General features: G+C 39.8%; 1 protein-coding gene across 2 annotated transcripts in view; it reads left to right on the forward strand.

Annotated features, from left to right (window-relative positions):
* GABBR2 (gamma-aminobutyric acid type B receptor subunit 2) overlaps positions 1–26,959 on the forward strand; it is an 818,519-nt gene that overhangs the window by 537,027 nt on the left and 254,533 nt on the right. For both annotated transcript variants that reach the window (XM_072597481.1, XM_072597480.1), the window contains exon 7: positions 9,186–9,422. In XM_072597481.1, coding sequence (XP_072453582.1) covers positions 9,186–9,422 — 237 coding nt within the window. The remainder of the gene's footprint in view (positions 1–9,185; positions 9,423–26,959) is intronic.

A 26,959-nucleotide genomic window follows, 5' to 3' on the forward strand; every position in this document is an offset into this window, starting at 1 on the left:
AGAAAATGGCAAACCACTCCAGTATCTTTGCCAAGAAAACACCACGGACAACGTCCACAGGGTCACAAAGAGTTGGATACCACTGAACATCATCAACAACTATTATTATTGATTGATGATTATCAAAGACAGCGTAAGCTCTTAGGGAATCTGCAGATCCAGAAATGGACGACACATAAAAGGAGCAAAAGGCAGAACCTGACCTTAGGGGCGGATCCCCAGCTTAAAATGTCTCCCACCAATCCATCCACCAAAAGAAGACAAAAAAAGATGGGGAGAGATGGTTATTTCCCTATACTTTCTGAATATTTTAAGAAAGATATCTCTGGGGTTGATCATTCATTTCCAACTTAGTATAAATGAACAGAATTAGCTTTATTCTAGACTAATACTTAAGTGAAATCAGTTTTACTGACAGAATGGGAATTTTGCTTGGGGTTGTAAGGGGATAGGGCAGCGGGGGAGGAAGTGTAGAGGTAGATATATCTGGAACATGGAACACTTCAGTGGTTAGGGCAGGCCTAGGTGGGACACTGAAGTAGAGGATTTAGGAGGATATGGGGCCATTAGGGGCCTGGTTATTGATGCCATGACATGCCAAGTGAATTGGATTTAAGTGAGGCAGGGCTGTGCAAGGTCATCAGCCTCACTTTATCCTCAAGAGCCACCTGAATCCAGTGGCAAGATAGAGATCAGGACAACTGGAGATGGCCCTCAGGGGTTTGGTAAAAGGGAAATCAAGTGCTAAGGAAAGGGAGGTGGGTAGGGTGCAAATGTTAAATTTTAATTTTTTTAAAACTCTGCCAATGAGAGGAAGAGATTTATTTTGCTTCTCTTCCTCTCTGCTCTTCACCTCTAATCGGATTCTAGTCTCACAAACCAAAACTCAGGTAAGAACTATTATGTCTGGACCTTAGTTTTTTCAATGAGGACTGGGAATCTTGTTCAGTTGTTTCAATCACACCCAAATCTTTGTGGAGTTTTCTTGGCAGAAATACTAGAGTGGTTTACCATTTCCTTCTCCAGCTCATTTTACAGATGAGGAAACTGAGGCAAACAGGATGAAGTGACTTGCCCAGGGTCACACACCTAGTAAGTGTATGAGGTCAGACTTGAAATTCCTAACTCAGGCCTGGCACTCTGTGCACTATGGCACCACCTAGCCGCCTGGGAACCTAAAAACCATTTTATAGCATTGTTTCCTATAATCTATTCAGTGTGTTTTGTGTTCTAAATATACCACCAACCATTGAAACTTGGAAATAAGGTCCATTTTTACATAGGAATTGCCTGTCTGATTTCTATGACAGAAACCTTAAATATCTTGCAAGAAACTAGACATTTCTAAAGGATAAGTAATTATTTTAGGATCATAGAGCTAGAGCTAAAAAGCTAGTTAGAAAAGGGAGAGGCAATCTAGTCCAACACCACCACTCACCACCACCCCTACCCCACACTTTGCAAATTAAGAGGCTGAGGCCCAGGGAGATCCCTTACCCAGGGTCTCATAGGGTAGTAAGCATCAAAGGTGGGATATTTAAACCTCTGACTCTAGAGTTAGTATTTTTCCTTGCCATGCCACACTGCATCCCTGCTTCACATTAGCAAAATGGCTGAAGATACTATCTGATCATAGCTCCTTTCCCAGAAAGAACCTTGACAACACAGCGAAGAAGAGGATAATTTGGAATAGAAAACCTATCCACCTAACTCTGATGGCTTTACCAACTGGAATAAGGCATATGCATCACAGCTATGGAGAAAGGACTCTTCTCCTCCTAGGAAGGGCCTACAAGTACATAGGATAGAGCACTGGGCCTGGAGTCAGGAAGACCTGAGTTCAGATCTAGCCTCAGACACTTACCAGCTGTGTGACCTTGGGCAAGTCACTTAACTCTGTTTGCCTTAATCTCCAGGAGAAGAAAATGGCAAACCACTCCAGTATCTTTGCCAAGAAAATGCCACGGACAATGTCCACAGGGTCACAAAGAGTTGGATACCACTGAACATCATCAACAACTATTATTATTGATTGATTGATTTCCAAAGACAGTGTAAGCTCTTAGGGCTGAAACACTATTGACTAGAGCCCAAACCAAATTAAAATGGAATTTGGAAATATTTAACATAATAAAACATAGGTAATATTACATTTTAAAAACTAAGTCAACATGTGAGGCTTTCAGGATAAGTGGCCCTAATTTTTACCTGAGTTTGACACCACTACCCTAAACAGTTCTAGAGGAGGGTGGCAGAGACAGAGAGAAAAAGAGAGTGAGAGACACAGCTAGGTCGAACAGTGGATAGAGCATTGGGTCTGGAGTCAAGTAGACTTCTCTTCCTGAGTTCAAATCCAGCTCAGAAACTTACTAGCTATAACCCTGAGCAAGTCACTTAACCCTGTTTGCTTCAGTTTCCTTGTCTATAAAAGGAGCCAGAAAAGGAAATGGCAAACCATTCCAGTATCTCTACCAAGAAAACCCCAAATGAGGTCACAGAGTCAGACACAACAGCTGCCAAGACAGGATTTAAACTCACATTTTCCTTGACTCCAAGTCCAATGCTCTATCCTCTACATCACCTAAGAGTGTTAAATTGGGAGTTAAAGATCAAAATTCTAGCCTTACACACACAAAAGACAAAGAATGAAAGACAGAGAGAATAAGAGATAGAGAGGCAGGCAGAGAATGAAAGAATGTGGGGGGAAGAGAGACAGAGAGAGAGACACACAGACACACACACAGCAAGATATAGAGACAGACAGAAAAACACACAGAGAGAGAGAAGACAGAGAAGAGAAGAGAGAGAGAGAAAAAGAAAGAGAGAGAGAAACAGAGAGACAAAGAAAGAGAGAGAGAGACAGAGAGAGAGAGACAGAGAGGAAGGAAGGAAGGAAGGAAGGAAGGAAGGAAGGAAGGAAGGAAGGAAGGAAGGAAGGAAGGAAGGAAGGAAGGAAGGAAGGAAGGAAGGATATCTGACCCATCATGCAACCTCCCTTTTTTTTGCCCAAGTTTGGCAATCTACCACAAGACCCCTTCATAACTCTTACTCTATACTGACATGAGAATTTATATCACCACATAGTTGATCTAATCAATAGCCCATTTCAAGAAAACCTACAACCGGTAAACTGTGTGGGAAGGAGTCACAAAGAAACATTTTGGTTCAATGTAAGGAAAAATGTCCTGATGGTTAAAGTTTTCTTAAAGTACAATGGACTTCTTTAGAAGAGAGATTGCAGTTTGCTCAGTCAACAAGCATTTATCAAGTACCTACCATGTGTTAGTCACTGTGCTTAGGTAACCTGGGCTTCTCTGGGCATGCCTTTTTTTAACATGGAGGTGCCCACGTGGAGCTTTTGGAACATGTCCAGGTCATCAGTCAAAAGAGGCTACCCATGCCCATACGGTAGGGGGAATATGGTGATCTCCATGTTAACAAACTGGGCATGCTCAAAGCTTCCCTCAAGGACAACTACATGTTAGAACTGGGCATGCCTAGAGAAGCCAGGGTTACACTATGTGCCAGCCATACAAAGAAAAGGTAAAAACCTTTTTAAAAACTGCCATCACAGTAGTTAGATTCTCATCAGGGGAGACAACATGCAAATAGAGATGCCCATAAGAGATATGCATTGTAAATGGAAGGCAGTCTCAAAATGAAAGCACTTGGGCGAAGGGGCAGGAAGAGCGGGAGGAGGCAGAGAGGCCAGGAATCAAGAAAGATCTCCTATAAAAGGCAGAATTTAAACTGAATCTTGAAGAAAGTCAGAGAAGGAGAGGGGTGGAAGTAAGGAAGGATTCCAGCTATGAGAGAGAGTACATGAAAAGGCAAGGAGTAGGGGGATGGAGCATTGTATGTAAGAAACAGCAGGACTGCTCATCTTCGCTCTTAGGACTATATTGGATTATGATGACAATGCTTATTTTCATTATCATTATCATTATTTCCGCTACACCAAAAGTAAATGCTTAAAATCCTGTAGGGCGCTGAAGGAGGATCCTTTCTTCTCCAACATGTTCGCCCTCAGGAGAGATATTGAATAGTTTCATTTTTGCCTAAAAGTTTGTCTAGATGTGGCCACTGCAGAGATTTTTTGGTGCAGAATCATAGAATTTTTAGAGTGGAAAGAGACTTCGAGAGCCTTCTAGTCCAATTCACAACTGAAAAAGATTCCCTAATAATAATAATAGAAATTTCTGTAATATCATAAAGTTTGCAAGGAGTTTTTTCCATACAAGATCTCATTGATTCTCAAAACAATTCTCCGAGGTAGAGGTTATCATTATCTCTACTTTACAAATTGGGAAACTGATGTTGATAGAGTTTAAGTGACCTGCTCAGTATCACACAACTAGCAGGATATTTTTTTCCTTTTCGGAGGCAATCAAGATTAACTGACTTGCCCCAGGTCACGCAGTTATTAAGTGTCTGAGGCTGAATCTGAACTCAAGTCCTCCTGACTCTAGGGCTGGTGTTCTATCCACTGCTCCACCTATCTACCCCACAACTAGCAGCATTCAGACCCAGTTCTTCATGATTCTGTACCCAGCCATCTACCAACTATGCTGTCTACTATAACTAGAATCCCTCCTCACTGCACTCCTTGGCTTCCTTCAGGATTAAATTCAAATCTCACTTTCTGTAGGAAGCCCTTCTTCCTAATTCTCCTCTCTGCCCCCCCACCCCCACTAGTGACAGTTTTCAAAGTTTCACATATATTATCTCATTTAGTCCTTATAATAACCCTGTTGAAGTACATATTGTTGCTGGCTCCATTTTATAAAGGAGGAAAGTGAAACTGATAAAAGTTAATTGACTTATCCAGGGTCATACTGCTAAGTGGTACAATGGATGGACCTGGAGTCAGGTAGACTCATCTTGCCGAGTTCAAATCCAGCCTCAGTCACTTATTAGCTGTGTGACCCTGGGAAAGTCACTTCACCTTGTTTGCCTCAGTTTCCTCATCTATAAAATGAGTTGGAGAAGGAAATTGCAAACCACTCCAGTATCTCTGCCAAGAAAATCCCAAATGAGGTCACAAAGAGTCGCACACAACTGAACAGCAACTGCTCATAAGACTCTGAGACAGGATTTAAACCTCTATTTTCCTAACTCCAGGTCCAGTGCTCTATCCCTTACCCCATCTAAGAGTGTTAGATTGGGAGTTAAAGGTTAAAATTCTGACCTTATACACCTGATCTTGGGCAAGTCACTTCTTCTCCCTTACAGTTTCCTTCTTGTAAAGTGAGGTTGGACTAATATCTATAAGGTCGCTTTCAGCCCTAAATCTATTATCCTATGACCATCTCAGCTCTCCTCATTGTGACCTAATATAACAAGACTGATTTTGTTGTGGAGGACAAGGCAGAACTGTCATGCAGGGCCATTTACATCCATTCACCCAGCAGCTATAACACCTGCAAAATCAACCAGGAAGCTTACCAGCAATCATGGGGGGAAAGAAGTATTCATTGTTTTATGTCGGGAGAAATATGAATGGCCATGATCTAAGCAAAGACAATATCAACCTATGTTTGGGGAATTAAACAGATTCAAAACCAAGACAGTCAATATGCTGAAAGAAGCTCATCTGGTGAAACAAATGAAAAACCCCTAGAGACAGAATTTCTGGGTAATTAATAATCATTTTATTAATTAGGCTACCCAGCAATCAATAAATTGATGGTCAGTGGTTTCCCTCTGTCACCAAAGACCCCTCGGGAGGCCCTGAAACACCTGAAATGGGGTGTGTACCTTCTAACAGGGAACTCCCCTGACAAGTGAAATTCAACCCTGATTGGTGGACATTTAATGAGGGGTGGGCTAGAAGTCTTCAGCTCCTCCTGCTCATGAGACTCAGCAGCCAGCAATCTAGACAGGGGAATCCATCTCCACCAAAACCACTCTGGTTGGTTTTCTCCTTTATGAACTGGGTCACCCTAGATTCTAATGGAGGGGTACAAGGACAGGAGCTCCTTTCCCCAGAGTAAGAACTGACCTAAACTAGATTCTGTTTGTATTCTAAATACAAGTTAATTCTCCTAGTTGGGTGGAGTTGGTTCCACCCAGGATTTAAGAGCATGTTCCTAGAGAGCTAAGGGTAATCTCAACCAATCACAGCCTTCTTTGACCTGACTTTAACAAGAGCTAGGCCTTAATGAGGAAACTAAGAGGAAAAGCCTGGATCCCAATTTAATAATCAGTTATTAATATGATAGTAAACTAATAATTTCTCTCAATAGATCAAGTCAAAAGCCTAAGTTTTTCACTGACACGTGGAAAAGTGGAAAGAGCCCTGGTTTTGGAATCAGGGTCCTAGGTTCAAATCCTATTTACTTCACGTGTGACTTTAGGCAAGTCTATTAAACTGTCCCTCTTTCGTCCTCTATAAAATGAAAACCTTGAATTCCACAACCTCTAAGTTTCCTTCCAACTCAAAAAATCTATGAAATCCCCTAAAAATTCCCCCTTTGAAGTCCCATCTTCCACAAGATCCTTTTCCCAGTTCTCCTTAATCTTAGTGCCTTCCGTCTGAGACTGCTCCCAGTTTATTCTGTATACATCTGTACATAGCTGTTTTCATGGTGTCCTCCATTAAATAGAGTTCCTTGAGAGCAGGTGCTAGCTTTTTTTTCCCCCTTTTCTTTATATTCCTAACACTTAGAGCAGTTACCAGCACATAGAAAGTGCTTAATAAAGGCTAGTTGATTGATAGATTGATTGAAGGGGGTGTCCAGTCACACATGACTTGTTGAGAATGCTGGAAAAGGCAGAGCTTTTCTTTATTCCAATAAACAATTAACTGAGAGAATTTTGGCCATGGAGTTGCTGTAAATAAAGAAGCATCTCACTTAGCAAAGGAAACTTGAATGTGAAGAAAGTGTTTGTGAAGACTGTCACACATTTGAAGAACTGACAGTTGTTCTAAATTTTCCAAGGAAGCTGGACTAAACAGCATATTTTTGAGGTAAATAGTGAGTGATAGTTGGCATGGTATTTTGCAGCATAGACTAAAAGCAAAGAACCAAAGTTGACAATAGAAAACTCCAATCTTCCTGAGGTCCCAGCAAACACATGTGTCAAGATCACGGAGGAAAATAATGCTGATTGTTTTTCTGACGTCTGTGACGTTGTCCATACAGAATTCATCCCTTGGCCTCAAAGCTATCAATGGGATATGTTATGTAGAAATTACAAACATTCTAAGACACTGTGGTTTCTGTTTATAATTTGCCACCATTAAGGAAATTCAGAAGAATTGCTATGGTGCTCTAGGCTCATAGAAAAGAGTGCAGGACCTGCAGTTAGGAAGACCTCAGTTCAAATCCAGACTCAGATATTTACTGGCTGTGGGACCTCAGGTCAATCGCTTAATCTCTGCTTGCCTTAGTTTCTTCAACTATAAAATGGGAATAAGAGCTCCTGCCTCCCATATTATAAAACTCCTAGCACAGTGCTTGGCACATCATAGGTCTTTAATAAATGCTTGTTTCCTTCCTTTCTTCTTTCCTCCTCCCTTCCTTCCTAAAATAATACCACACTCAGAAAGCAGTTGATCTGTAGGGCAGAAAAGTAGCAGCTTTTGCCAAAAGCCTAAATGAGGACACCTGGGCCTCTCCCCTACTCTCTGAGGCTGCTTGGAGGCAGCCTGTGAAAACAGAATAAAGTTTAGACCAGAACTGTATATTCTAGAAAGACAGGGAGGTGAGACCCCTTTGTTGGAGCTGCTGGATGATTCTCATTGTGTATTTCTGTCTATGTTCTCCTGCGTTGCTCTTTTCCCTGGGGGGACGTCCTGTGCATTGGACTGCGACATAACATACTTGAGGTCTTAGGCCCAGGATGTACCAATGCAACTTCTGTGTCACAAAGGTCATAAGCAGCTGGGCCTTTGACAGTTTTTCAGCCCTCTCCTCTCCCTTCTCTTATGTGTCTATGACAGAGGCCCTTGACTCCCAGGCTTTGAAGGTACTTCTCAAAAACGAGCTTCCCAAATGTTTCAAACAAAATTGTGAGCACAGTACAAGTGAATATAGAGTCTCTCAAGGTCAAATACTCTGAAGATAGAACCTACATTTGACTGTAATAGTTCGGATATGTTTGCCAAACAATCAGTCTCTACGTCTCAATTACACCTTTAATGGTGATATCACAAATGGAGTTATCTAGGCAATTTACCCTGCACAAGAGATTTTAAAACACATGCTCTGCCTAGGGAGACTGCTATATTAAAAAGTAATACTCTAAAACAGCTGGGATTTCATGAGTGTGGGTACTGCCTTGAACAATACAAATCACAACCCTTTTGTGATAAAAGTTCATGACTAGCTTTAGCCAAAAAAATCAACATAAAGTAGCCAAACTCTGATAATACGCCTTTCTGAGCTTAGCTAGACTGTTCTTCTAATAATCAGTATAGCTAGGGTACATTATGGTACAGGGATGGGGAACCTAAGACCTTGAGACCACATGTAGGTCCTCAAGTGTTACCCTTTGACTGAATTCAAAGTGAAGTTTGGATTCAAAGCTACATGTGGCCTCAAGGTCACAAGTTCCCCACCCCTGTAGGAATTAGGGTTCTGGACCCCAAGTCAGAACAAGCTGGGTTTAATTTTCCATCTCTGAGACCTAACAAGCTGTGTGTTAAGTTTCAGGTCTTTACTTCACTCGATATCAGCTAGCATGTATATAACACGACTTAAGAATTAACTCATCTGATTTTCTATAAATAGACAGAGATATAGTCCATACTGGAAGCCTTTCCATCTTGGCAAAATGGACTAGCACTTACACCCCCTTGGCAAAGTCTTTGAAGATCTGAGGCCATCTCTATATCAGGATGAGATTTCAGAGAAAGACTTTCATGGAGGTGCTCCATTATAAGAAAAGAAGATTTAAGGATATGAAGTGTCAACAGTGAATATTCATTATTAGAATACAAGCTCCTTGGGGGCAGGGACAATTTTGCTTAATTATATTTATATTCCCCTTCTCCCTGCACCCCACCTCCATGCCCACCCACCCCTACTCCCACCCTCACTTGCACAATGTCTAGTACATGTCGCTTAATACTTCATTTTTCTTCATTCATTTACTCTTTCTTTCTTGAATAGGTCATCTGGTTTCTTTCACTTTCTTCCCTTTCCTGTTTTTACCTATTCTTTTTTACTTTTCTTTTTCAGACTCCCCAACAATATGAAAAAGAATACAACGATAAAAGATCAGATGTGGGACCCAGTAAATTCCATGGCTATGCCTACGATGGAATATGGGTGATTGCAAAAACCCTGCAGAGGGCCATGGAACATCTCCGCTCCAGCAACAGACACCAGAGGATTCAAGATTTCAACTATACAGACCATAAACTTGGCAAAATCTTCCTGGATGCAATGAATGAAACCAACTTCTTCGGTGTAACGGTCAGTTCCAAACCTCTTCAAGTCCATTGCCTTTTATCTGTTAATATCTCTGAGAAAATTTATAGCTGGAAGGGGTTTTATAACTTGTAAGAAATAAGAAACCAATCTGTTCTTTTTCCAATCTTACAAACATCATCATAACTTTTATGAATGGGGGACAACATTATATATTTTAAAAGTATGCTTACCTTGGCATTTTATTGGGTCACTGAGGTTGAAAAAAATAGATCAGGACCAAATAAATAGTACAGAAGATAGAGCACTGGGCCAGTCTGGAGTCAGAAAGTCCTGAGATCAAATCTGGTCTCAGACTCTTAACGGTGTGAATCAATTAAGCTCTATTTGTCAGTTTCTTCATCTGTAAAATGTGGATAATAATAGCACCTATCTCTGGGTTACTGTGAGGATCAAATGAGATAATAGTGTAAAGCACTTATCAGAGTAGTTGGCACATAATAAGCCTTTTTTTTCCTTATTTTTTTTGGCAAGGCAATCAGGATTAAGTGACTTACCCCATACAGCTAGCAAGCATCAAGTGTCTGAGGCCAGATTTAAACTCAGGTCCTCCTGACTCCAGGGCTGGTGCACTATGCTAACTTGATAACTTCTAATGTTCCTTCTATCTCTGGGTGTAAAAGACAGCTATTTTACATTCAGTGTTGGATCTTTTCATTCTCCACAGGATAATAGATTAAACTCCAATTCTACTTGTAGGGAAAGTCTTAACATAAATTTTAGGTCATTTAAAATAAGAAGGACTTGGCTGTTTGGCAGAAGATATATTATTCCCTTCTTGACCATAGTGATGATAGTCTAAAGCAGGGGTGAGAAAATTGTGGTCTTAAGGCCACACGTGGCCCTCCAGGTCCTCAAGTGTGGTCCTTTGACTGAATCCAAACTTCATGGAACAAATTCCCTTAATAAAAGGATTTGCTCTGTAAAACTTGGACTCAGTCAAAAGGCCACACCCAAGGACCTAGAAGACCACATGTGGCCTCAAGGTCACAGGTTCCCCACTCCTGACTCTAAAGCATAGCCACTTAACAGATGAATTGACAATGTCATAACATCTAGTGCCCTCGGAACGTGTGGATTGTTATCTTTGACAAAGATAAAGAATTTCTCATTTGTGGGACTAATGAACAGAATATTCAATGCTTACCTTAAAAACCATGTGAATGAATTAAGTGCTTATACAACCTGCTTCCAGTCTATCTTTCCTGCCTCACTAAACATTATTCCCCTCCCCACAATGTGTGATTTAACCAAACTAGCCCTTTCTTTCTTCCACATGCATGACCTTCCACCTTCTGTCTCCTCTGGCCATCCCACAAGCCTGAAATCCACTGTCTCCTTACCTCTACCTTACAGCGTCCCCTCCCTTCCCTTAAGACAAAGCCTAAATACCATCTTTTGCACAAAGTCTTTCCTAATCCCATTCTCTTTCCCAAACTACCTTGTTTACAACTACTTTGCATATACTTGTATTTTTTTCACTTTATACTGCATATATTTTTGTACATTTGTCTTCCCCTTGAGAATGTAGACCCCTTCTAGGTAAAAATCATTTTCATTCTTTGTATCTGTAGCCCTTAGGGCACAGTGGACCCTTGATAAGCACTTTTTGGTTAGCTAATTTATTGATTGATTGAAAGACAATATGGTAGAAAGAATGCTGGACTTGGAGTCAGAAGATTTGAGTTCAAGTCCCCTTCGGATGAATGACCACCAGCAAATCCCTTACCCTTTCTGAGACCTGGCTTACTTCCATCATCTCTAAAATCTAGATAATAATATTTGCCCTACTTTATGGGGCTCTGAGAAAAACACCCTGTAAACTCAAAACACTACAATTGGTCAACAGGTCTTTGTTAAATGCTTACTATGTGCCAGTCTTTGTGCTAGAATCTGGAAATATCAAGAAAAAATCAGCTCTCAAGGAGCTCATGTTCTATGGAGAAGATGATATGATCACAAATAAGTAAATACAGGATATATACAAAACAAAGAAAAATAGAAAAAGACTCACAACGGAGAGAATCAAGAAAGGTCACCTGAAGAAGGTGACCTGAGCCTTGAAAGGAACTGAGCTTCTAAGGTGTGGAGGTGACAACCTGTGCAAAGGCACAAAGACACATATATCCAGGAAATAGTACATAGGCCAATTTGTCCTGGAATGTGCAGGGTATCCCAAAAGTTTTAGTGCAGACACACCACGACCCTGTGAAGCATGTATGAGGAGAAATAAGGAGGAATCAGCCTGATAGGATAGACTAGAGCCAGAGGGTAAAGGGTTTGAACTGCCAAAGAGAAAAACTTGTGTTTTATCATGGAGACCATAGGGAGCCACCAAAGCTTCTTGAGTGGTGAAGTGACATGGTCAGACTGGTGCTTTAGGAATATCAGGTAGAGATTTTGCTGTTTTCAATATCTTATGGCTTGTTTATTCAACAAATATTTATTGAACTCCTTCTATATTTAAGGCAGAAATGTCAAAGTGAGACCCCTAGGCAGCATACAGCCCTGCAAAACTCCAGAGTAAAGGGAAAACAGATTAAAATGTAATTGGTCAATGTTCAAGAAAATAAAAATACAATATAACATAGTTAATGTTAATTTGAGGTTTTCTAGGTCAACATTTGAACTGTTTCCATTTGAACACAGCTGGTTTAATGGTTGATGTGCTTATTGCATATTCATGAGTCTTACTCAAAAAAAAAACTAGCAATAGAGGGTGGGGAGGTATTTGTGTGCACACAAAGGTGTGCTGACAAGTGTTTAACAAAAGTGTTTAACAACCGGCTCTTGATTTTTTTAAATGTACGCATGACAGACTTTTCAGTTTAATCTTTATCATTAACATTGTCCCCATTGCTTTCTTAAGTCTAAACAATCAACAAAATAAGAAATCAAACCATAATTCACAGTTTGCTCATTTACAAGGTGTAAATATTCACACTGAAAATTTAACTGTGAACTCTCCCCAGTATGAGCTGGCTCCAGCACTCCCCTGAATTTGTATTGCCTTTGGACGGTCCCTCTAAATCAGTTGAATGAATCCATCACAAAATAAACACCCATGTGTCATGGAGAGCAGAATTTTCTATGGTGAAAAGTACATCCCCTGATAAATAGGCATGTTTCATACACTGTACTTCGAGGCATGCCTCTACCTCATCTGTTCATTGTGCCCTCCGAGCCTGCCTCACCTACCTTGTGTGGCCTCTGCCCTCAGAGGACTGTTAGCACTATTTGGAGCCAATCTAGAACATATGATTAGAGTACTTCTATCCCCAAAAGCCATTAGCAGTTACTTTCATGCTCCATTGGCAAAGACTATAGTTACGTGCAAAATTAGCATTCACAGAGTTGTGCAGGATATGAAGGCTGTAGAGCTCAAAAGGGACAGAGTTAATAATGATAGCTCCAATTATATATCACTTTAAAAGCTTACCAAGTGCCTTATCTATATTATCAAATATAAAATTCAAAATGACTTTATAAGGTGGGGACTCTGGGTACTATTATCTGTACTTTACAAATGAGGAAACTGAGGCCCAGAGAGTGCAAGTGACTCACCCAAGGTCAATCAGTTATCAGTAAACCTTTAGTAAACACCTACTATATGCCAGGCACTGTGTTAAGCACTAAGATCACAATGATAATTAATAGCAAAGTAGGCTAAAAACACAGGCCTCCTGACACTTATCTAAAACCTTTAGAAAACTGCTTTTGTTTAACTGGTTCATTTTTGGTAGTATCATTCTTCCAGAATAGCCCTGCCTACTCTAAACAACCAGATAGGTGTGCTCTCGATGAAGTACATAACGTACTTAATAATCTTATTGTCTGAAATCTATTTTGCCTCCTTTTTAGTTGAAAAGAGCAAAAAAATGAGATACAAAACTCCGTTGTTGGACATTTTCGTGATGATTTTGTATTTTCTTTCTCCCTAGCTGCTTCATCACCTTCAAATGAATGGGTGCATGTCATGTCATGAGAAAGTGAACAGATTTAAATTAAACCTGTCTTCTGTTCACAAAAAGATTCATGTGATAAAATAAAAAGTGTATTTTTCAAGCTCAAGGAAACTTCAGCAGGTCAATTTCAACAACAAACTAATAGTATGAAGGGCAGGGATAAGGACAGGATAGAAATAAAAGATAAAGAAAAAGAATGGGCATTTTTCATTTTGTAAGTAATTTCTAGATCGGAGGGCTATAAGCCAGTACAAGAAATCAAGTTCTACTGGTCAGTGTGGAATTATTCGGTTTGTCAGGACCTACTGACTGACAAGGAGTTAGGTGAGTGTTAAAGGGACGGTTTTCTTTTTTAACCTCTGTTCGAAAGAAATATCACATTAAACATGTCACAAGGATACAATTTGTTTTTGATATTGAGAGGTGATCTGAGGAGAAAGGGATGTGGATGGTGTCCTGCATGGCTAACCTTTGAACCACTGATGGGACTCCATAGGAGCAGTTCCTGCCTCTTCCCCATGGATCATCCAGAGACCATGTGGGGGAGCAGAATGGTTGTTGGCATTCTCTTTATAAGGGAAAAATCAAAGGCTGGTCATCCTGCTTGTCTCTCATTGCCCTTTCTTTCCGCTGGGAAATGGGGGCATAATGGGTGAACAGATGTTAAATCCAAAGTCACAATGTTCTTTCTTCAGTCATTTGTGTTTCCTGCTTAATTAAAAAATTGACCATATTGACATATATAATTGATGTATTAACAAAATTAGAAATTTGACTATTACCTTAAAGTTTTGATCTGTCATTGGTTTTTATGTTTCATTATTTGTGAATAGGGAGTTCCAAAACTAAATAGAGATACTGAGGCATCTGCCTCACAGAGACAAGAAACAGAGGCAGTGAATAGATGCTCTTGCCTGAATTGGGAGGAGTTCTCCCCAGCTTGGGGCTCCTAAGGTGTGTTTAAAAAAAAAATCTTGTTGATTGTTGAATTTGCAAATTTTCTGTGAATCCAGACCTTGGGGTTCCCTCTGGGCACAATAATGTTAAAATAGTGGCATTATGGGAAAAGAGGTTTGGTAAGAAGAAAGCGGTTTCCCTCAGATGCAACTGGCTTCAAGCAATTTTACTCTCATAACCCTAAGTATGGGGTAGAGTTGAGGTGTTGACTAAGGGAAAGTCATCCCTACAGGAATAACTAAAGGGAGGAGTTGAAAAGGAGTTACTCTGTCTATTATGTGGGCCAGCTAAGAGGAAATACCTAACTTTTCTGCTAACCTAAACATCTCCCCTCCCACAAAATGAACTCCCCACAGAGGCTCATCCAGTATAGGAGGTACATACTTCTCTGTCTTCTATCAGATCTCTCAGAAGGAAAAGTCCTCAACAACTACTCTACTCCTAAAATGGCCTCAGGCCATAATGTAGGTAGGGAAACAATGACTGCCCCAGTGGAAGCCCTACCTTGGCACAAAGATCACCATGATGTCATCTGTCCTCTTCAAACACAAAGGATGAACAATGATAACAGATATGCTGCACAACATTGGTCTCCCCTTCTCAAATTCCCTCCAAGTCCTATTTGACATTACTCCTCTGTGAAAAGGGAGAAAAAAAACACATTGTTGTCCCTTTAAAACTCACCTTTTTTCAACCCATGGGTCATGACTACATAAAGAATTCTTTTTTGACCAGCAGAATCTTATTCATCACCATGCATTACCCTATGTCACATGAAGATGCCAAGTCAGAGAACTAGAGAAAAATTCTGAAAAATCTAGAAGAGACCTTAGAACATAGAATTTAGATTTGGAAAGAACCCTAGAAAATAGAATATTAGAGCTAGAAGAAAGCTTAGAAAATAAAATGTTAATTCTAGGAGGAGCTTTATGAATCATCTCATTCAACCCTTTTACTTGAGAAAGAAAGTTGAGGCCAAGAGATAGAAAGATTCCCATAAGGTCACAAAACTAATAATGGGAAAATTTGGATTAGAACTCAAGTCTCTTAAATCTTAGTCTCATGTTACTACACCATAATGCAGTGTGTTATACAATTAAGTCATAATCTATTTTTCACTCCAAAGCAGAAATGGAGGTAAAAGCTAACCTTATGTAGCATATTTTATTATTTTTAGTTCAATTGTTTTTCAGTCATGTCTGACTCATCATGACCCCATTTGGGGTTTTCCTGGCACAGATACTAGAGTGGTTTGCATTTCCTTCCCTAGATCATTTTATGGGTGAGGAAACTGAGGCAAACAGGGCTAAGTGACTTGCCTAGAGTCGCACAGTCAGTAAGTGCCTAGGGGCCGGATATGAACTCAAGACTTCCTGACTCCAGGCCCAATGCTCTATCCACTGAGCCACCTAGCTGCCCCATATTTTTACTGTACACACTAACTTAAAGACATTAATCATATTCATGACTTATTTTAAGGTGATCCTCTACACATACTTGAAAAAAAAGATCCTAGCTGATCCTCATATTGCCTCTTCCCATTTACCATCTTTCTAATTTTTGTAGTTTTGTCCACTTTGACTAGTAGTTCTATGTTGGTGTCTTCTTTGGACTTAAGGATTTCCCTGCTGTCTTTCTCAGAGATTTTCAATTCAATTTAATAAATATTTATTAAGCTCCTACTGTGTGCAAAGCCCTGGGCTGGACTCTGAATTAGGTACAAAATTTAAATAAGACTTGGCCCCTGTCTTTAGGGAGATTATAGTTTCTAATGAGAAGACACCAACAGAGACAACTGTAATACATAATATTAGATGATAAGCTTCTTAGAGAAGTCCCCACCCCCAAAAGTGTCATGTGAAGTCTGGGTGGCAGGAGGCAGGGAGAAGATCAGAAAAGGAAGCTTCATGAAGCAGTGTGCATGTAGAGTGGGCTTTAAATGTGATTAGGAATTCAACAAAACAGGAGGCAGGTAGAAGGAAGGTAACAGACAGCCAGTTGCTTCTCTGTGTCCATGTCATTCATGTACACAATGTCATGTTGTTTCTTTGTGTCAAATATACATTACTGGATTGCCAGCCCATTAAGGGCAGGAGAATTGTTTCAAATAATTTGTGTATCCCACCCATCACTGAGTGCAGGCCTTTGCCCAGAATAAGAGCTTAGTCACTATTTATGGAATTGAAGTAAAACTCAGTGAAATAAAGTCAATTCTGCCTGAGAGCAAGCTTCAGCTCACTAGTCCATATAGCTTATAATTCATCTCTTTCTTTTTTTTGAAAAAAATGAGAATATTATATCCAAATTAATCTAATAATTATATAGCTAATCATATTTCTTTTCCAAGCAAGGACTTTCTGTGTTTCTGCTGCACATTCCCCTGGACTGAGTCTTTTTGTGAGACATGGCACCAATGTATACAAACTGTCCCAAACTGCAGTAAGATTTGTGGAACACCTTGCATGATAAGTAGGTGTGAAGCCTAGTGGATATGCTAATACAATTCTACTTCTTGCCTTACTATCATAGTTTATCTCTACTTCCCTTCCATATTTTAAAGGTCTAGTTCAAACTTAACAAGTTAACACTTATAAAGCACTTTAAGCTAGACAAAATGATTCCCTCACAACAACCTTATAAGGGAGGTAGTACAAGTATTAAATGGGGACTCATTTTACAGATGAGTAAACTGAGAAAGGTCTCTATTCAGTGTCAGAGTTGAAGTCAAGCCTGAAGTTCAGTTGTTCTGACTCCAAGACCCATCTTTTTCTACTACTTCATTTTGCATCTTAGTTTCAACTATATTATTAGAAGTCTCTTCCATGAATTACTCCTTTTGGCAAAATGGACCCTCTTCCTACAGCAGCAAACTTTTATGATGTCTGTAGCAAACAGACAACTCATTTTTGAAGGTTTAGGGCATTTAGTTGCGGGACCTAAGATGTGCTCTGATTTAGAGGATTTGTGCAGAAAAGAGAACCTGAGACCTCAAGATGCATAAATTTGTTTGTAGGTATTATTTAAGCATGGAAAAATGTCCACTTAAACAAATATATTCCTGAATTAAATGGAACACAATGATTATGCAGTTGGTAATTATGTATGTTCAGTTGAAAACCTAAACTGGGAATAACTCTAAGTGAACATGCTGATGGGAATGAATAAAATTCATCTAATAGAAGGTGATCAGGATAGTGAGGGGACTAGAATCAGAAGAATCTGGCATATCACCAAGGTAATATTCACAGCACTGATGGTGACTATGAATATGCCAGCATAGTTCTCAATTGCAAAGTATAACAGACTCTCCAAATAGAAGGAAGAACAAAAACATTTATTCAGACACCAGAAAACCAAATCCCAAAACCATAAAGCCAGATCCATCGTAGTAGCCGAAAAGTCAATACACATTAGCACTGTTGAGAACAAAACCATTCCCAAGTCTTATCCTCCCCCACCACCACCCTTTTTCATAAACAGACTTTCAAAAGCCTAGCTGTCTGCTTGTCTGTGTCCTCTCTGTCTCTCCACCTAACTGCTGTCACTCCCTCTCAGCTCTGCTCCACCCTTTCTGTTCCACCCATTCAGCAAGCTCCTCTCACCACATGTGAGGCTTCCAGGTCACATGGGTTGATTAACAAATGGGAAAGATCTTCCCATTTAAATTGCCATTACTTCTGGAAGTTCTTATCTTGAAAAAAAGAAAATTTAGGTATGACATGGAAGCATTCTTCAAGTATTTGGAAGGCTATCTATGGAAGAGGGATTCATAAAAGTCATAATAGGTAGAAATCAGAGGGCTAGATTTCAGCATCGTATTAGGAAAACATCCCTAGAAACTAGTCCTGTCCAAAGGTGAATAGGCCTTGAGAGGAAGTGGGTTTCCCATCCCTGGAAATTTTCAAGTGGTATCTGAAACACCAGTTGCTGGCGACTTATAGAGAAAGGTTGTACATTAGCTAGGGGTTGGTTGGACTAAATGATCTTGGAATCTCCTTCTAGCTCTGAGTCTGGGATCCATTAACCAAGGATCTGGATGTAGGCATTCTCTTAGCATAAAAAAGATCGTATACCATGCTGAAAATTTTTCTTCTTTGAACATTCTGAATGAAGTTATATTAAAACTCTTCAAATAACTCTTCTATTAATTGACTTCCTAAACCAGGTGCCAATTAGTCTTTGTTGTTGAGTTGTCTTTTTTTTCAGTCATTCCAGATTTGGGTTTTCTTGACAGAGATGCTGGAGTGGTTTGCTTATTTACTTCTCTAGCTCATTTTACAGATGAGAAACTGAGGCAAACAGGGTTAAGTGACTTGCCCAGGGTAACACAGCTAGTAAGTGTCTGAGGCCAGATTTGAACTCGGGAAGATGAGTTTTCATGACCACTATCCACTGTGCCACCTAACTGCCCTCAATTTGTCTTTACTTATCCCCAAAATTAAGGCTCCTATTGGTTGGGGCCTTAAAAAGAAGTGAAAACAAGGTAGCATGTGGGTTCAATAGTCATCTTGTAGGTCCATCCCAGGGTGCCAGCCTTATACTCATTTCTTCTGCTTCTGACTTCAGTCCTAGAGCTTGACCCCTGGATATCCGAATGAACTCTGACTTCTTGCTTGGGCCATTTGGCCACAACTCATTTAGCCACCTGCCAAAACCTCATTTGGCCTCTTCGTGGATCACAACCTTCTCCGTAGTCTTAGCTCACCAGCCTCTGCCTAAATCTTCAGCCTTGTATAGCTCTGTTCAGAGAAGCTGGGCCTTTGTGCTCACTTGTTTAATCAAATAAACTAGGCTACGATTTGGAAAACACAGTGGATATAGTCTTACAGTTGAGTAGAATGGCCTGGATTTTTCCAAGATTTTATGTAATAACTTGTTTCTTCCTCATTCCCCCAGCAGTGGTTGTAATGCTGTTACACAAAATGTGGCAAAGCAGCTCCACTGTTGAAAGTGGGTCTCATGCAATCTAAGATTCCTGTCGTGAATCAACATTTTCACACATGACTCGCATCAAAATATGCCTGAGAGCACAGTTGACAGACGCTTACTGGGAAGACCAATTAAAGCTGAAGACAGCAGTGTTAGGATCAAATATCTAGTCCTTAGGTGACAGCAAGTAGATGAGGACAGGGGAAAAAAGTCATTAAATTATAGTTGTTTCTAAGTAGGTTTTTTTGTTGATGGCTTTTTCCTTTTTAACATTTGGTAAACATGAAGGGCAACTAGGTGGCACAGTGGATAGAGCACTGGGGTTGGAATCAGGAAAACTCATGTCCCTAAGTTCAAATCCAGTCTCAGACACTTACTAGCTGTTTGATCCTGGACAAGTCACTTAACCCTGTTTGCCTCAGTTTCCTAATCTGTAAAATAAGCAAAACATTTCAGTATCCCTGGCAAGAAAACCCCAGAGTCAGACTGAAACAACTCAATAGTGACAAATGTGAAGGAATCCAATATTTCCTTTTTTTTCTTCTAAATCTGGTATAGAATGAATTTAGAAACAGTCAAACCTAGGATCAAAGACTAGCTCAACCCAAAGTTTTATAAACAAAGAAAAAGATCTAGAGAGATGAAATCACACAAAGCCATCCAGGTAATAAGAAACCTGAGCCAGAATTTGAACTCAGGATTTTCTTAGCTGACATTATGTAGTTCTTATAGTTTTGAAATGTATTTTCACGAATTATCTCTTTAAACCTTATAATAAACCTGTGGGCTAGGCAATAGAGGTATAGTATTGTCTTCCACTGTGTGTGTGTGTGTGTGTATGTATGTATGTATGTATCATGGAGGAAAATTAGTGTTCTACATGTGAGTTTATATTCCTACTATGAGCAAAAATCACATTTTACAGATGAGGAAATCAAGGCTCAGAAAGGCTCATTGGCATGCCCATGGTCACCTGGCTAGAGATACATCTAAAAGTCACATCTTCCTGACTCAAAGTCCATCACTCTACATCTTTGTTCACGTATTCAAGATATATGCATGAAAATAAGAAGGTATAGAAAGACATACATATGTACACATACACATATTTTTATAATTTGGATAATCACTGCAGGTAGACAATTAAGCAGGCCCAGAACTGAATAGGATGGAAAGAACAGAATTGATCACCTTTGGGAAATTGTGCAGATCTTTTAATGATCCCAAGCTAGTCACTATCACATCTTTTTTAACACCAATATTCTTGCAATGTGTCACATTTCTACAAATCATGGGACATCATTATCTGGGAAGAATCGAAATTTTGGAAAGATACATCCTGAGCAGAGGTAAATTACTACATGTTAGTCTTATGCATGTGAAAAATGGAGTAATGTGTTATACATACATATAATATTACGCATGATATATACTTCTTATATATAACATATATAAATAAATAATAAATATATACAGAATTGTTATACGTATGTAAAGTTGGGACTGTGGCGCCATAGCATATGCGTCATAAATATACATTATATGTAGCATATTATGGGAATTGAATGATGTATTTTATATATATTATATATGTATATATAATATATATGCATCACACGCATATGTCAGAGTCTGTGCCATATACCCTTTTCATCCACTTTGTGTTTGCAGTAGGAGTGGCTAGAATGATCTCTCTACATTGTAATGAATTTCACTGAGGAGGGAGGGTATCTAGTCTTCCACAGTTTGATGCAATTAGTACAATGTCATCTCCAAATAGGAGCATGTTGAGAACATCATAGAAAAGGAGTCCTTCTTTTGTTTGGATCCTATGCAGGACATCTTCCATGGCACCGACAAATACAGCAATGACAACTGATAATTCCGTGACATTGACAAATATGGAGTAGTGCTGCTTAAGACTTTTTGGGACAGCTTGTATATTAGGAAACGATATAATATTGAACAGAAAAGCAAATGAATGCTTCCATTGCCAAACTAATTTCAAAGCTCAAAATAGTATTATATATTGAGCAAACTACTTGAACTGGTTCTAAAAATCTTTTAAGAAAGTCTTTAGCCAATCAGAACATGGGTGGTTGGTGTGTGTATGTTGGCGGGGGAGCACCCACTATGTGCAAAACCCTATTCTGATTGCTGTGGGTCAATACAAGAGGATTGAAGACAAAGTCTTTGTTAGGAAATATAAACAATGTGTCATAAAGACAAACACTGGAGAAGTAGATGGATTATGCTTTTTACACACTTTGACCTTTGACTTTTGAACCCCTTCACAGACTGGTTTCAGTTTACCTTTCCAAACATCTTTCATTTTTCCCATTCATTTGCTCTCTGTTACATCCAAATGAGCCTACTGTGGTTTTCATGAACTTGGCATTCAGTTCCCTTCCCATGGCTCTCTTGAATTCCTAGAATGTTCTTGACCTCCACCTCTTAGAATACTTCTTTCAAGGTTCAAATCAAGTGCTCCCTCAAGGCAGCTTTTCCTTCTTTCCATTTTATTATTCTCTCACCTACAGTGATATTGTGTCTCTCTTGGTTCACTTGTCCCCCCTCCCCTAGTGGAATGTAAGACCCTTACATGGACGGTATTACATTTTGTGTTTGAGTCTCCAGCAGCTGGCATAATTCTTTACACACAGGAGATATTCAACAAATATTTGATAAATAAGTGAATGAACTAAAGACCTACCATTCTCTTGGATCCTAAGAGGACCTTGAGCAAAGCACCAGTGAGTTTGCATCCCCTTTGATTGTGGGGAGAAAAAAAAAGAAGAGTATTCCAGAGACAGACCTCTCTGAGCCTCAGTTTATCTCATCAGTAAAATGGAAATAACAATATGAGGCAGACAATATTGTCTACCTCATAGGGATGTTTGTCAGGACACTCAGAGTACTAAAATTATCCTCATGTACTTTTATGTGATACATTGTGGAGGGGGGGTGAAGGTACTATCTCTGGAGTCAGAAGATCTGTGTTCAAATCTCTGGTCTGAGATTTATTATCTTGTGCCTTTGGGCAAATCACTTAACTTCTCTGAGCCTCAGTTCTTATTTGTAAAACACGAGAGGGAGGGAGCTGTTGGACTAGGTGATGTATGTAAGGTCTTTTTCAATTCAAGTTCTGTGAGCCATTGTCTAACAATAATGTTGGTTTACACTGGCATAGTTTTACCTACATTTTGTAAGTGTCATGGTATGATGGGAAAAGGGTAGACTTAAGACTGAAGACGGAGGCTTAAATCTAGGCTCTGCTCCCTACTAGGTAGGGGATCTTAGTTGGTTGAGTCATAAGAACCCTCTGATTCTCAGATTACTCCATAGCGAAATAGAAATAACTTTCCTTGTAGTACCTACCCCCACAGGGTTGTTGTCAAAAGAGAAGGCTTTGGAAAATTCCTTTTTTAATGAAAATGAAAAAAGAAGAGCAGTAGGCACTCTTCCAAGGTGACACCTAAGAAGTGATGAAGTCAGCTAAAGCTATGAAGTCCTCTGTACCTTAGATGCAGGGAATTATTTTCCTTTAGCGTCAAGGAGAGAGGGAAGGAAGTTGGAGGGAGCATGAGATCTCCTATGTAAAAGGCAGTATGCAAGGCAGTAGGGATGCAATGAAACACACCAGTTTTTTTCCCCTTGGCTAATAGAAGGAGACAGAGTTACTGCAATAAATCTAGAATGTGTTTTGTTGGACACAGATAGATAGGTTCTTGGGCAAAACATTCATTTGCTTTTTCTCTGTTTGGAAAGCTCACCCACTTCCCTGTTATTCTCCCCTCCAACTAGGTGTGCTCATGATCAGTAGGAAGATGACAGAGGGGGCTTTGAGCTCCCCTTAGCATCTTGGGGAAACATAAAAGACTGCCATCTGCCTGTGTAAGAGAGAAGAGAGCTAGGGGAAACGGTGAAAGAGAAGGGGTAGTCAGCCTCGAGTGGGTCTGTAGAAGATCAAGGGAAATTGATTTCTATATTCGGAGCACAGGAAACACTGAAAAATACCTTTGAGATCATGTGATCCAAGCCTCTCGTTTCATGGATAGGGAGACTGGGGGCCAGAGAGATTGAATCACTTGTCCAAAGTCACACAGGTAAGTCAATGACAGAGAAACGAGCAAATAAAGTCTGTTCCTAGGGACTTGGGCTTCTTTTGCTAAATATAATATGACCTGATCAATCTGGAACATTTTGGAAATAAGCATAATCCAGATATGTGAATGTTAAAAGCATGCAGAGAGCCATTTGGGGCCCTTTCCCCACTACCAGCTCCATGCAGATGACTCACCATTCTACGGCTCCAGTTCTGACATCTAGATCTTCGTCTACAGCTTCATCCAAGACATCTCTACCAGGGTAGCCCAGCAGCACCTCAAACTCAGCATTTCCCTAACAGAGTCCATTACCTCTCCTTCCCAAAGCTGTTCTTACTTCTGATATCACTATTTCTGTCTGTGTCATCATCATTCATCCTTGTCTCTGGTTGTAGCCTGTGGGTTATATCTGACTTTTTCTTCTCCTTTACCTCTCATGTCTAGCACAGTGGATAGAGCACCAGGCCTGTAGTCAGGAAGACCTGAGTTTGAATCTGCTTTCAGACACTAACTGTGTGACCCTGGGCAAGTCACAACCTCTGTTTGCCTCAGTTTCTTCACCTGTAAAATGGGTATAATAACACCTCCCTCCTGGGGTTATTATGAAAAACTAATGAAATAATAATTGTAAAGTGCTTAGCACGGTGCCTGATATATAGTAAGTATTAATTATTAATGTTATTAATTATTATTAACATATATTTATTATTAACATTAATTATTAATGTTAGTTATCATTATTATATACAATTTACTATATACATTGAGTCACCAAGTTCTGTTGATTCCACCTCAAATCAGGTCAGTTCAGCTGAGTGACTGTTTATTCAGTGGGTACTACATGTGCTCAGTACTGGGTAAACAACACATAAACAAAAGGCATCCCTTACTTTAAGGAGTGTAAACTCTGCTGAATGAAACAGCATATATGCCAATAAGTAAATATAAAATGCAAAGCTCTTGTCTTTTAGTCCTATTGCTACCAACCCAGCATGGGCCCTCATGACCATGTACCTAAACTAGTACAATGACCTATCTTTTTCCACCTCCCACCTCCCACCTGAATGAAATCAGCCTTCATTCTGGGGCCAGAATAGTCTTTCTTAGTCATAGATACTCTGCTGATCAGAACTCCTCAGAGGTTCTTTGAAGTCTACCAAACAAAATTTAAACTCTTTTGCCTGAAATATAAAGCCTTCCTATCCAAACTTTCCAGCTTTATTCTATATCAATCCTCTCTATGCTTTCAAAGCTTCAACCAAACTAGAGTGGTCCCTGTTTTTTGACTGCACCCTAAACTTTCCTACCTCTCTGCCTTTGCTCAGCCTGTTTCCTGTTCCAGGAATGCCCTCCCTCTTCTTCTTCATATGGTGAATTCCTATCCATCCTTGAAAGCACAATTTAAATGCCTATTCCCCACTAAACTCTCTCTGATCAGCCCAGTGTGTGATGCCCTATTGCTTTTAGAATGCATATTTGTAGGAACAGGGACTAGGCCTGTGATTTGATTTATATAGGGAACTTCTGGTTGAGCAAAATCTTCTACCACTGTAGTTCAACACTTTCTCACCACGGCTTGGAAGCTGCCTAAAGTAGTAGTGTCAAAGTCAAATAGAAATGGGTGCCACCAATCCATGTACTCTAAACTGTACATAAGGATCCCTGCAGGCTGCCCATTAACTTGGTTTTAAAATGTAATGTTATCTATGTTTTGGTGTATTTTTATTTATTTTGTTAAATATTTTCTAATTATACTGGGGGGAGGTGGGGCGTGGCAAGCAGGGTTAAGTGACTTGCCCAGGGTCACACAGCTCCTAAGTATCTGAAGCTGCATTTGAACTCATCCAACTGTCTCCAGCGCTAGTTCTCTATCCACTATGCCACCTATCTGTCCCTTTCCCAATTAAATTTTCCATCTGAAGGGCCTCCTATTTTGTCACCTGTGACCTAGAATATCCTAGAATATCCAGTGTTACATAGTCAATACGAGTCACAGATAGGACTTGAATCAGCTCTCCTTGGATTTGAGACCAACTCTCTATCCACTTTGCTATGCCATTTCTGTGCAGTAATGTGCTTTCTAGTTATCTGTCTTTGTCATATTCCTCTACTCATCTACAACCTCCATAAGGGCAGAAACTTTATATCTCCACTAGTGCTCTACATATAGTGAGTGCCTAATGAATGTCAGTTGAATTGTTGGCAGCTCTCGAGGAAACATCTTATGCCAAAATGATATTTCCCTTTGAAAAACAGTTTGGAAGATTCCTCCAGTAAAGCAGTGAGATAAACTGGAATCCCAGATGGTTGAACCAAATAGAGAAGGATGGACTATAGTTTTCTTATGTGGTCTGTGGGTCTTTGACAAAGCTACAATCTAATCAAAGAATAATCTTTGATTCTGGAGCAAATAAGACACTGATTATTTCTTGAGATAACTCTCATCTGCCTAGCTTAAGACAAGACTATCCATTCGTCATATGAGACCTAGATGAATGACAGCTCATGCTCAGGACTAGGACCAGGGAGATCATTCAGTATTTCAGTTCCAGTGACACTGCCCTTACCTGGAAGCCTGCCCTATCCCAAGCACAGTTGAGGACCCTTGAGTAATTAGAAATGTTCCTAAGCAACCAAAATAGCTATCACAAAACTTATGCATTTAATTTACATGAATGTCCCCAGGCCTTCATTTGGAGCCTGTATACCCTTGCTTTATACACAACTCCAGCAAGTTTATTTATCTGCTTTCCTAGACCACAGTATATCAAAAGCAGCAAATGAGAGGGGGTGGGGGCGAGGCAGGGATGGCAAGCTTAATAGTAGCAAGACCACTGTTGATAATTGAGAGCCTGACAGTGAGGGAAGAGATAGAAGAATAAGACAAAGGGATGGGGGGGGCGGGGGGAGGATAGCAATTCCATACAAGAACAAACACTTCTACATCATTCAATATATCCTGAGGGCATCAATTTATTAAAGCACAAAACTGAATTTCAATTCAACATTTATTTAGTGGCTATTTTTGTACAGACCTCTCTGTTACATGCAAGGGAAAATCCAAAGTTTAGCTAAGACATAGCCTCTGTCCTCATAGAATGTACACTCTAGTAGGGAAATATGATGCATTTATAGATACCCAAAATGCGTAGTAATACATGATGAGTATATTAGACATGTAAGGAAAATCCTATGCATGGGAGACATGTTATTATCAAGTAGAGGAATCAAGGAAGGCTTTCTAAAGGAGGTAGCATTGGAGCTAGGTATTAAAGTAGGGTCAGGATTTCAAAACATGAGGTTAGAGGGGAGGGAGAACATTCCAGGGATAAAGAATGGAACAAGTTAAAAAAAATAGAAGTAAGAAAACACAGAAAGTGTACAGGGATAGGGAGAAGTTCAGTTTAACCAAAATATAGATTGCATGAAGGGACTAATGTAAGATAAGGCCAGAAAGTTAAGATGGTACCAGACTATAGAGGCTCTTGAAAACCAGGTTAGGGACCTTGACTTGGTAGGCAATAGAGAACCCTGCTGACTAACTATGCTGACAACGATGGTAACG

This window comes from Notamacropus eugenii, chromosome 3, assembly GCF_028372415.1.
Source record: "Notamacropus eugenii isolate mMacEug1 chromosome 3, mMacEug1.pri_v2, whole genome shotgun sequence".
In the NCBI taxonomy this organism is placed as follows: Eukaryota; Metazoa; Chordata; class Mammalia; order Diprotodontia; family Macropodidae; genus Notamacropus; species Notamacropus eugenii.